Below are 13,401 nucleotides of genomic sequence, written 5' to 3'. Positions count from 1 at the left end.
AAAAAGCTCTTTCAGTTCATCCCGTGGAGCTGAAAGGCTTTCTTGTTGTCCAAAGACTGACCAAATGCTTTTTATTTTCACATTTGATTCCTCTATACCAGACTGCTGATTTCTTTTCATTCGGTGACAGCCTTTGAACGATAGCAAAGAAATTGTCAAAGTTGCTGATTCAGGGATTAATGAAAGGTATGTTTCTACTGAAGAAGCACCTTGGGCACCAGTTGCGCAACAAAATTGCTAGAAATGTAACGAACATATTTCCTGAAAACAGTATTGACTTGGAATACTCTGATTTGTACTTCTGATGCAAATTCAACAGTTTTTAAGTGGGACACATTTCGCACCTTTTCATGACTCATTTCATTACCCTTTAACATGGCAAATAGTGTAATCTGTCTTTTTTATGTTGCCTACAGCAAGTAGCCACCAGGGGGCGACGTCTCAGGTCATCAACCAAAATTGCTCTCAGTGGCTATTTGGCCAATGTGGGTGGAAATACCCTTGAATTGAATTTTGCTGTAGTATTCCACTTTGGATTAATGCATGTGCAAACTAAATGTAAAAGTAGTAACAAGCAGTAGCAAGTCTAAACACATTTTGTTCTTCACCATTTGAGAAATATGTTTTGACAGATGATTTATCTGAGTGATAGACCCTCTCCTCTTAGTTCAGCCAGGAATGAACGTGACTTTTCGCTTGATAGGTGCCTTAGCCTATTGCAACAAAAGAGAAAAGCAGACAATGCAAGGAATTTGAGTTCCTAAGAAGTGGATTAAACGATTATATAGGTCAAGTTTCCAAGGAAGCAGAAACGTTCAGTTGAATTACATAGTGGCTGTGCCATACTGCAGTCGTTTGGATGAAAATGAGGATAATGGGATGAGCTTATAATGTATTTCTTTAAATAGAAACAACAACAGATTAAAATGAGGGAAATCGACCTGTATTATGAGTGTAGTGCTTTAATACTTTTTGCAGACCCTTTTTTATTGTTTTATTTTTTATTTTTTATTTATGGAAATGTTTTACAAAGTGTATACTGTATATATTTTATATAAAACGTCAAACACATATGCACTACAGTGAGAACAGTCAGATTTTTAATGTTTTCTAAACATTCCTGCATTTATTTGATCCAAAGTACAGCAAAACAGTACAATTTTGAAATATTGTTACTATTTAAAAGTACTTTTTTTCTATTTGAATGTATTTTTAAATGTAATTTATTCCTGTGATTTCAAAGCTGAATTTTTAGCATCATTACTCCAGTCACATGATCCTTCACAAATCATTCTAATATACCAATTTGCTGTTAGAAAACATTTATTATTATTATGTTGAAAACTGCTGAGTAGATTTTTTTTTATGAATAGAAAGTTCAGAAGAACAGCATTTAACTGAAATAGAAATCTTTTGTAACATTATAAATGTCTTTCGATCAATTTAAAGCATCCTAGCTAAATAAAAGTATTAAGTATTTTACTGACTTCAAGCTTTTGAATTGTATAGTGTATAATGTTACAAAAGCATTTTATTTCATATAAATGCTGACCTTCGGATCTTTCTATTCATCAAAGAATCCTGTAATGTAAAATGTACTGAACTGCTTTAAATATTGATCATAATAGTAATAAAAATATTTCTTGACCAGCAAATCAGCATATTAGAATAATTTCTGAAGGATCATGTGACACTGGTGACTGGAGTTTAATAAATTACATTTTAAAATATATTCAAATAGAAAACAGTTATTTTAAATAATAAAAAATATTTCACAATATTACTGCTTTTTCTCTATTTTGGATCAAATAAATGCAGGCTTGGTGAGCAGAAGAGACTTCTTTAAAACATATGAAAAATCTTACTGTTCAAAAACTTTTGACTGGGAGTGTATGGGCAGATTTTCATATAGCATTTAATAGAGTTGGTTTATTTTTGGACTTCTAAAGCATCAAAAAATAACTAAATATCTCTTACATTTCTTCGCTGGAAAACACTGTGTTTATAACATTACAATTCTTGAGAAACATCAAATGCAGAGGTGAATTCTGTTGGATGTTATCGTTGTTAAGACTACTGATTAGATCTCATCCTTTTCTTATTTACACGACACAGAAACTGTATTGTTATGTGTAGGTATACCTAAAGGAATGTCAGTTAGATTTGGTACTCAGCCAAGCAGGTAATGCTTAAAAAAATCCTTCAAGAGTTCCTAAGAACCACTCATGATAACTGCGAAAGGACAGCATAACACAGAATGTTCAACTATGATACTAGTGTATTCCTTTTAAATAGAAATACTTAACATAAAGTTAAGTATGAGGAAACACTCCGGGCAACAGAAATAAGACTTAAGGAATGTTTGCATGTTTCTTGTAACAGTATGTATTACAGTGGAACCAAACAAATGGGCGGTACTAGTGACACTGGCTCCGCCCCTCCATCTAGCCACTCCCACACATCTGATTGATGCTACTCTCAAGACAAGCGGCATTGAGATTTCAGCGACAGTGTTGGAGACCAAAAGATGTGTAGCTCCTGCTGAAAAACATGCTGTCTTCAGAACGCACGATGTTTCTGTTTGCCGGGGTGAAATCCAACTGAGGTCTAGCAAAAGCATCGGTGGAATCCAGAGTTAAAAGACGGATTGTACAATAAGCAAGAGCGATCAGCGAACCGAGATTTGAACGCGCTGCTGTAGGAGATCAGTGGACGGCTGTCTGAGATCTATTCAACAACATTTCTTTGTTTCTCCGTGTAATTCCGGTCTTCTTTCGTCTTTAATATGGCGAGCGATTCTCCGGCTCGGAGTCTGGATGAAATAGACCTCTCCGCGTTAAGGGTAAGTTATGTGTCCTTTATTGGAGATGCTCACTGATGTCTTTTGGTGTTGCGGTTGCGCCGTAATGGCAGGTGCAACAATCACTACAATAGTAGAAATGGAGTGAAATGTAACATAACGGCTGGACGAACAGCGACAAGACGTTTTGTTTCTGAAACAACCGTTTTCCTTTATTGTTCAGTCGATACGGAGCTGTGGACGGTCCCTTTTTTATATATCAAACTGCTTTTTAAACTTTAGGCTATTATATACAAATAATTGCAGAAAATCAATGAACGTCAATGAACTCATCCGGCTGATAAAATAACACTGAGTATCCTGATATCCCTAGTCTAATAAAGGTATTTCTTGAGCATTGTTTGTGTAGGCTATTGTACATGTTGTACTAGTAGGCTATATCCTATTAACGCAGGAATGCTTCTCTTATAACCATTTGTTTCATCAGGACGAATCAATGAAAGGAAATCTGATGAAGGAAAATGAAAAAAATCTTTGCTAGAAGTCTAGTTTCAGTTCTTAAATGCACTGTTTGTTCTCATACTGATTTATTACATTTTTGAAAAACGTCGGCAGAAATTGATTTTAATGATTAGTAATAAGTGCTAGAATATTTGATATGCCCTTTAAATACTATAATTTGAACACAGAGACAGATTTGAATCATTATTTACTGTAAAGTTTTGAAACATATTTTAACATAATATTGTTGTTGTTGTTGTGTGGTGTTTTTAAACAAATATCATACATTAAAGCCATGAAGTCATGGACAGAATTTTTTGACTTGAGTAAAACATGCCTTTTCATAAAAAGGTGAAAATATTTTTGTCACATGACAACAAAATGGCTTCCTGCATGCTGGTTATGGCACACTGACTTTTTTAATTAAAATAATATTGTTAAACAATTTCTGCATATTTTTCTGGGGGCGTTGACAGCTTTAAATTTGTTTTTGTTACAAATTTTATAACAAAAATATCACATTTGTGACCCTGGACCACAAAAACAGTCATAAGGGTACTTTTTTTTTTTTTTTTTTTTTTTTTTGAGATTTATACATCATCTGAAAGCTGAATAAATAAGCTTTCCATTGATGCATGGTTTGTTAGGACAATATTTGGCTAAGATACAACTATTTGAAAATCTGCAATCTGAGGGTGCAACAAAATCAAGATTTTGAGAAAATCAACTTTAAAATTGTCCAAATTAAGTTCTTGGCAATGCATATTACTAATCAAAAATTAAGTTTTGATATTTACCATAGTAAATTGACTAAATATCTTCATGGAACATAATATTTCCTTAATATCCTAATGATATTTAGCATAAAAGAAAGAAAAATCGATAATTTTGACCCATACAATGTATTGTTGGCTGTTGTTACAAATATACTTGTGCTACTTATGACTGGTTTTGTGGTCCAAGGTCACATTTACACTCTAAAAAATGCTGGGTTAAAAACTACCTAGCGCTGGATGAAATATGGAAAAACTCAACAATTGGGGTTGTTTTGACTCGGTGGTAAGTTAAATGTAAAACACAACCTTCTAGGTAGTTTTATTTAACTCAACTATTGCTTAAAATTGCTGTATTTTTTGCTTAAAGTGAACAATTTTTTTAAATATTTATTTAACATTTATTAACAAGTTGAATAAACAATATTTAAACAATAAACATTTAAAAAATTGCTTATCATTAATTGGTTACCATCTCATTATTACTGATGCCTATTGATGATTACAACCTATTCTGGGTTGATTTTAAGACCGCCATATAGTAATTTTTGAACGATAGTTGAGTTAAATAAAACTACCAAGAAGATTAGGTATATCTTTTTTTTTATTAGAGTGTATTTTTGATTCAGAAATTGAGAACACATTCACAGCAGAGGAGCAGCACGTTTGCATCGCATTTTAATTGTATTTATAAAGTAAATAATACATCTGGACCCCAAAAAATCGAAAAACAAAAAAAAAGAGCGGCACATCATTTACCCATATCAGTTCCTGTGTTCCGCTGTTCGTTCAATAGAAACAAAATTGAACTTGCTGTGCACTGCTGCCGGATCTATCCCTGTCCAACCGGGAAAACAGTGTGCCATATGCATGGCTTGATAAACACTCAAATCCTTCTAATGCCACCAAATTACTCGCAGCATGTTTTCCAGCGACTTCTGAGTGGATAAACTGGGTTACTTCCTAACAAGGCTTCGTTTTTATGCGTCGCTCCTCGGATTATAAAACTGTGTCAGTCTGTCTAATTAATGTGAGTGTGAGCGTGCATCGTTCCATAGCTCAACTGGTAGTGCATGACGCTGGCATGGCCTAGGTCATGTGTTTGGTTCCCAGGGATAAAAGCTGCATCTGCAAAATGCAAACATTTAAGTGTTAAATTATCTACACTTTTCATGACGAATGTGTGTGATAAGTAAATTAGGCACAATATAACTAGATGGGCATTTTAAGGATGCCCATATGGCGAGGCACAGTTTCACAGCAGCCGTAAACCAATTACCCTGTGTGCTGTAGGATCTAATGGGCTAAAGGGATGCACGTGAAGTGCTCTCCTTTCTCTGCTAGCGAGGCTAAGTAGCGCGTGGGATGGAAAGATTACTGCAGATAGCCCTTTGAGTGCTTTTGATTTGGCCATCCATTGTGTCTGGTGCATTAGCTTCACCTTCCCTGCCTCCTCACACATGGATCTGCTTGCACGTACATGCTTTAACACTACAGATCACATGGCGCCCCAGATGTCGCTCATATTTTGAATGGGATTTGCTTAAGTGTTAATCTCTATTTCATACGAGCCATGCTCTCTGCCCTTCACCGACCAAGGTAATATAGCTATGAGCTGTTCACACGATCCTATGGAAGAAGTGAGCTTTACAGTTTGCTCACATCGCTTCCTGATTGTGTGGTGAAAATGCAGGTTGTATTAAAAAAACAAGGCTTATGGTTTGTCTGCATAAGCTTGTCGGTTTACATTTAGGTGCCTTATTTGTGAAATGAATTCTTTGCTTTTATCTTATCGTTCATTGAAACGTAGTCTGTTGAGTGTGCTGTCTCGCGCATGTTGTGTTTGAGCGAGAACGGAAATAGGTCACCCAGAAGCAGAGCGCTGACATGTGCAGTAGTGGGGAAACATTTCAGCGCAGCACATGCTCAGATGGGCCATTCATAAACTCTCTCTGTAGCACAGAAGCAGAGGTCTGTGTCCCACATACATGGGAGCCATGTTTGGCATCACCTGGTCGGCCTCACCTAGTCCTGAGGGACCACATCTGAAAATGAGCTTCTGTGCTCTGACCACAAACCTTGAAATGAGATCCATGCCCTTTCTGTTTGTTGTCTGGCCATTTTTAGCTCCAAACACAAGTAGCGAGGACCTTGGTTTGTCGAGGGGTCGCGTACCAAACAGCGGCCGTGTTATTAGGCTTGGTTTTGATGCAGGTCGTCAGAATGACCTTTGTTCACCTATTTTAATGAGGTAGTGTTTTTCTCGACGCAGACGAGGTTTATTTTACGTGTGGGTTTGACAGGAAGGCGGTTTAGATGTAGAAAGGAGCCCTGTTTAGTCAGGTGTAGCAAGACTCAAGGTTAAGTTTGTTTAAAACAGGATATGGGCAAGGATGTGATGTTAATTTATTATTATTATTATTTTAAATACTGTTAATACTGTACATGCAATGACTTGGGTTTGAGGGTGGTAAAGTAAAAGAGTAAAAAATATAAGGGTGATACTGTGATGTATTTGTAGCAATAGCCAACAATAAATTGTATGGGTGAAAAAATCATTAGGATATTAGGTATTCATGTTCCATGAAGATATTTTGTAAATTCCCTACTATAAATGTATCAACTTTTTTCAATATTTATATATTTTTTTCAGATTCCAGATTTTCAAATATTGTCTTATCATAACAAAACATACATTTATATTTGTTCAGCTTTCAGATGATGTATAAATTTCAATAAAAATAAAAATTGACCCTTATATGGTTTTGTGGTCCAGGGTTATTTTTTATTTTTTAACATTTTTAGAATTTTTGTAATCTGCTTTTTTTATATGAAAAAACCCCCACTATGTATTCAACCAATATTATGTATTCATATTAATAAGTCATGTGTTGTGATTTGATAAAAACAAACAAATTAATTCTAAAGACACTTGCAGAACCTCATGATTAATACCTTGAAATACTCCTTTTCAAATGTTTGGGGTTGATATTTCTTTCTTTCTTTCTTTCTTTTTTTTTAAAGAAACTAATAGTTTTATTCAGCAAGGGTGCACAACTGTTTTTTTAAAATTGATAATTATATGAAATGTTTGAGCACCAAATCAGCATATTAGATTGATTTCTGAAGGACCATGTGACATTAAAGACTGGAATAATGACGCTTGAAAATTCAGCTTCTAATAGAATATATCCTAATAGAAAACAGTTGTTTTAAATTGTGAAAATATTTACTGTTTTTACGGTTTTTACTAACAAATAAATGAGATGTCTTTTAAAAACATAAGCAAAAAAATCATCTCCAAACTTTTAAGATGGTGCAAATATGTTTAACTTTTACTTGTTGATTACACCACAACATATTTTTAAAGTAATTACATTTTAAAACCACATGTGACCCTGAACCACAACACCATTCATAAAGGTCATTGATGATTTATACATCATCTACAAAGCTGAAAAAAAAAAATTGAGAAATATTAAGAAAATCACCTTTAAAGTTTTCTAAATGAAGTTCTTAGCAATGATTATTAATAATCAAAAATTAAGTTTTGATATATTTACAGTAGGAAATTTACGAAATATCTTCATGCAACATGATCAGTGTATTTTTGGCTATTGCTACCTGTGCTATTTAAAACTGGTTTTGTGGTCTAAAGTCTAATATTAAAGTAAAAATCAGTATCATATTAAACCAACATTATGCACTAAATGCATTTCCTTTTCCTTACATTGTGGACACTCTTCGTCACAGACCCATTCATGATGAAGTGGCATGAATGGAGCTGCAACGCTTGCTGAGAGTTTTTCATGGCTTGGAGTTAGGCCTTAAGATCCTGCTTTCATTCACACATCCTCTCAGTTTGAGTCTCTGTGTGCTTTCCTTTCATTCAGCAGCTCGGTGGGTTAAAGATATAGCGCTGGGTCCGGCGCTGTGAGGGCCAGGTGGTACACCGTCTGCTTCCCCCTCACCTGACTTCCGCACGCTCTGCTCTGCATGTGCAAAAGTGTAGGAGAGATGACGAGATAGTACCTGGGCTCCTCAAAGAGCTGCAGTGACAAGACACTGCGGGTGTCAGCGTGGGGTCTGGTGTCCTCCCTGGGTGTGCATGTGTGCTGTTTTGTGTGCCTCTTGTTTTGTGGAGGAATTATGTTATTAGTCACTTGCTGTCACACCCTGGCACTTCAGCTGCATTCCATTCAATGCCATTCAGCCCGAGGATGCCTTGTATAACATTATTTTTGTACACACGCCAAACTAAGAAAAGAAAATGTAGTTGCTGATGATAGCCTGAACTGCCAGTTCTAGCAAAACCACATCGAGATGCTTAAACTGAAGGGTGCAGAAAGCCATCTCACCCCTTGCCTGGAAAGCTAGTGCTTGTGTGGTTGAAAGTGCTTGTGGGTTTTTGTGTTTTGTGTTTGCAGTTAGCCCGTACCCCGCAGCGTTAGCTGTCCTGAATCTCCCCTCCCATCCTCCATCTCTCCGTCACTCTGCCCTCCAGCAGACGTTCACTGACCCATTTCCTGTTTGTATGCTAAAGCGCAAATGTGGACTTTCATTTAGTTTCATTTAGCTGGATGTAAATGCTTTTTAAAATGTTTAATAAACTGCCACATCTGTTTAAAATGGCCTGGAATTACGATCTGTCTCCGATGACCCGTTTGTAAGAGACCGTTTGTTTACATCTGGTAGTTTGGTCTCAAACGCATCTCCTGTGGTTGATGATGGTATTTCTGTGTTTCTCTCTACGTTATTCTGTTAAAACTTTTGAATTCTAGTTTTAACATGTATGGAAGCCCATTCCACCACTAAATAAAAAAAGTAATTGCGACATTTTATCTCACAATTCAGACTTTTTTTTTTCTCACAATTGCGAGTTCACATTTTGTACTTTCGACTTTATTTCTCAGAATTGCATGATACAAACTCATATACACACACACACACACACACACACATATATATATATATATATGACTTTTTCCCTCAGAATTGAGATATGAACTCGCAATGCAGACTTTTTTTCTCAGACTTCTGAGAAAAACTTGCAATACTGATTTTTTCCCCCTCAGAATTCTGAGATAAACTCGCAATTCATATATTTTTTCCCTCAGAATATATATTTTTTTCTTTTTTCTTAGAATTGTGAGAAACTCTCAATTCATATTTTTTTCCTCAGAATATAATATATGATAATGTAATAATTCTGACTTTTTTCTTAAAATTGTAAGATAAACTCGCTATTTTGCCATTTTTCCTCAGAATTGAGAAACTTGCAATTCTGACTTTCTTTCCTTACAAATAAAAATATTATAATATAATATATAATATAATATAATATAATATAATAATTCAAACTTTTTTCTCAGAATTGTGAGAAACTCAAAATTGGACTTTATAACTTGCAATTGCAACTTATCTTATATATGTACTCTATTTTTATCTGCAACTTTATATCTTTATATTTATATAGAAAAAAGTTAGACTTGCGAGTTATTTTTATTACAATGTCACATATTTAAGACTGAAAATGAAAGTATAAACACCAAAAGTTATATTGAGAAGAACAAAGCCAAATAACTACTTCTAAATTAAAAAGTATATACTCTAGTATACCTCTTGTGTGTGTATATATAGTGTATATACAAAGTATACCTGGATTATAGGTATAACATTAGATGCTAAAATAGATGAAATAGATTCTTATCTATAGATATAATTAGGGATGCACCGATCCGTATCGACCGATCACTTGCGCGTTTTGTCAGTAAAGCTGGTTCTGTAATCAGCGGTAAATGCCATCAGGTGCGTGATTTCACGTTGAGCCGTATATACTAACTACACACAGCCGTTGTTCACTGACGAGCTGCGCAAATTCACACTGATAATGAACATTGATTTGCGCAGCTCGTCGGTAAACAACGGCTGTGTGTAGTATATACGGCTCAACGTGAAATCACGCACCTGATGGCATTTACCGCTGATTACAGAACCGGCTTTACTGACAAAACGCGCAAGCATGATCGGCCGATTCGGATAGGTGCATCCCTAGATATAATCCATTTCATAGATTAATAAACACATCAAAAATTCTGTATCTTCCAGAATTTAGATTTTCCCACTCATAAACACAACTTGGCTCTGTCATTCATGTGCTTTAACTTGTAATTATGACTCCAATTTCCGACTCCACTTGACGGGCACAAGATTTGCAAGGCCATATGGGTGGGGAAAATAATGATATCCAATTATATTTTAGCCTAATTTCCTACTGAATATGCTGTCCTCTCCTCACTCACTAATATAGCACATTTTGAACTGCAAATGTGTGCAGATACCACTCTAGTTGTGATCTTACATGGTTTTCATGTGAATAGTAACTGAGACTGTCACTGTGAAGCGTAACCTCTTATGAGTCACTTGAATGAGAGTACTGTCTCTGGAGTCTCTTAATGTGCTTTCATTAGCAAATTAGCAAACTTTTGTGAAGTGTTTTGCATTGATAATTTCATTCTTGGTTGCATTAGAAAGAATTCCTTCAGTAGTGCTCTTAATTCACTAATGTAAGAGTGTTGATCTAGTCTGTCGGCTCAAGGCAGCACTCCAGACTTTCTCTGCTTGTGTTCATTGGGATTGGCAGTATAGGATGTTAGCACAAATAGATGCCTGCCTCCCTTGATTGGGAACGAACTTTGGCGGCTGAGATGGGGTTTTGGAGCCAAAGGTTTATGTTATCGCTGTGGTATTGATCAGAGGTTCAGTGGACTTTGCTTTATCTAGGTGCCGTGTATTGATGTCGGAACCATCTTCTTCATTTGCCTTTTACATGACTCGTTGGTTTGTGAAGACTGAAAGGTGGCTCGAACCTTCTACCCCCCTCCACAGACACATTGTTTTATGGGGCGTCAATTGTTTGAGAACAAAAACGGGTTTAGAAAGACCTAAGGGCAGGTTATGCATTCATCAGGTGCTCTACACAGGAATCATTAATTACTTGCATATTTGTATGCAAACACACTTGCGCCCAAAACATCTTGTAACTTTCTCTGGGTACACTGCTTTTTGTGTGTTGACAGGTAAAGATTTATTACTAGCTGAAAGAGAACATATTTTAATTGTGAACACTGTAATTAAATAGTGGTATGACTACAATATTATATAACAATGTATGCCTAATAGCAAGTTTTGAATTTACTCACCCTCATGTTCTTCCAAACTGATAAATGTTAACAAAAATTATTTTTTTTTAACCTAAGAGATTTCTGACCAGAACTTTGACACTTCAAACGTCCACAAATACTTTATTTTATTCACATATAAACAACTTTTTTGAACCATCCAATTTTTAGGGAAGTAGACTTCCAATAGAGGGACAGAAATGTTTCAGGTTTCATTAAAAATATCTTCATTTGTGATTTGAAGATGAATGAAAGTGTTTTGGGTTTGGAACGGGCTGAGTAAATGACAGAATTTTCATCTTTGGGTGAACTATGTCTTTAGTTGGTTTGCTCTATAAAATTTCAAATAAAAGGGAACTGACGTGAACTTATTGATTTTTAAAAATCTAATTATTGCAGTGCTTTACTGTTTCCACGTCTATATAAATTAGAGCTGAAAAACGATTAGTCGTGATTAATCGATTCAACATAAGTTTATGTCTGCATGCTATGTGTGTCCTGTGTATATTTATTATGTGTGTGTGTATATACATTTCACACACACACACACACACACACACACACACACACACACACACACACACACACACACACACACACACACACAGTATGCAAACATAAACATTTATTTTAAATCGATTAATTGCGACTAATCGATTTGCAGCTCTACTATAAATTAAATATGGTCTGATGTTTCTGTTTTGTGAAAAGTAGGTTTGAAAATGGACAGAAACATGTCGTGCTGTGAAAAGAGAGTTTCAAAACATTCAAAATAGAATTTAATAAAACTGATGTGGCCTGATTATGTTTCATTATATATAGCACATGAATGTAAGTGTGTTGTGCTTACATTGTGCCTGAGCCTCAGCTTTTTTCTGCGGCATATCAAATATGGATGTAGACAGATAGATTTGTGTGTGTGGCAAAGGAAGTCAGGCATTATGAAATGTTTGGTGCAAACAGCCTCTATTGTAATCTAGAGGCAGAGTCAAGCCGACTGATCATCCAGAAAATGAAGAGGAAAAGAGACTGTGGACACCCAAAACACCTGCTCTGAATGTTTAAAATCAGCTATACTCCTTCCCTACAAACTTGACTGATGTGTCATAGTTTAAAGTAATCATTCACACAACAATGAATAATTTATATTTGTTCCAAACCTTTATTACTTACCTTTGTGAAATAGAAAAAATATCCACCGAAATGCTATATTCCAAATCTTAAAGGTTTAGTTCAACCAAAAATAAAATTCGATTATTAGTTACTCATCCGCATATAATTCCAAACCCGTAAGATGCATGTGTCGTGGGACTCGTGTGAACGCAAGTCGAAGACTGAAAAGAAAGAGAAGAAATTGTTGAATATTTTTGTTTTCTTTGCGCACAAAGTATTCTCGTAGCTTTATAACATTACAGTTGAACCACTGATGTACATGGACTATTTTAATGATGTACTTACTACCTTTCTGGGCCTTGAACGTGTCAGTTGCATTGCTGTCTATTCAGGGTCAGAAAGCTCTCAGATTTCATCAAAAATATCTTTAGAATATTTGGAATGACATAAGGGGGAGTAATTATTGACACAATTTTCATTTTTGGGTAAACTATCTGTTTAAGAAGCCATAGATTTGTAACACTCTACTTATTTTATTTAGATAGCAGACATCTTTCTCTTTTCTGACCATCATAATCAATTTCTCAGTAGGTTTTTTCTTTCAGAAATTCACAGAAATGCTATTGTGGATATTTTGCTATTAGAGCTAATGGGAACGCAAAAAAGAAAAAACAAAGTTAAAGTTGACCTAACTGTGATGACTTCTGAGATCCCCAGAAATGCGAAAGTAGTCCATAGCTTGGTCAGAGAAACAAACTGAAATGATTCATGTTATTCACTGAAAACCTGAATCAGTGAGTCAACTCAGGAACTGAATTTGTTTGATTCATACAATTCTTTCAGAATTTTGTGAACTGAGTTATTCTTTAAAAATGTCCAACTGTGAATTAAAAAGAATGATTCATTGATTTGTACGTCACTATTTGCTTCTTTTTAACAATTAACAGAGTTTGGAACAACTTGAGAGTGAGCAAATGATGACATCTTTAATTTTTTAAGCCAGCTATCCCTTTAATAGTGTTGTGGCAGCTGT

The 13,401-nt window shown here is 35.3% G+C and overlaps 1 protein-coding gene across 1 annotated transcript in view; it reads left to right on the top strand.

Moving 5' to 3' along the window:
- Positions 1-2,498: 2,498 nt before the first annotated feature.
- Positions 2,499-13,401, top strand: part of LOC141344269 (TRAF2 and NCK-interacting protein kinase-like) — a 119,791-nt gene continuing 108,888 nt past the window's right edge. The window contains exon 1 of the mRNA XM_073849102.1: positions 2,499-2,842. Coding sequence (XP_073705203.1) covers positions 2,786-2,842 — 57 coding nt within the window. The 5' untranslated portion in view covers positions 2,499-2,785. The remainder of the gene's footprint in view (positions 2,843-13,401) is intronic.

Source organism: Garra rufa, chromosome 10 (genome assembly GCF_049309525.1).
Source record: "Garra rufa chromosome 10, GarRuf1.0, whole genome shotgun sequence".
Classification (NCBI taxonomy): domain Eukaryota; kingdom Metazoa; phylum Chordata; class Actinopteri; order Cypriniformes; family Cyprinidae; genus Garra; species Garra rufa.
Note: the sequence above shows the minus strand (reverse complement) of the source record. Positions and strands in the feature narration are given on the sequence as shown.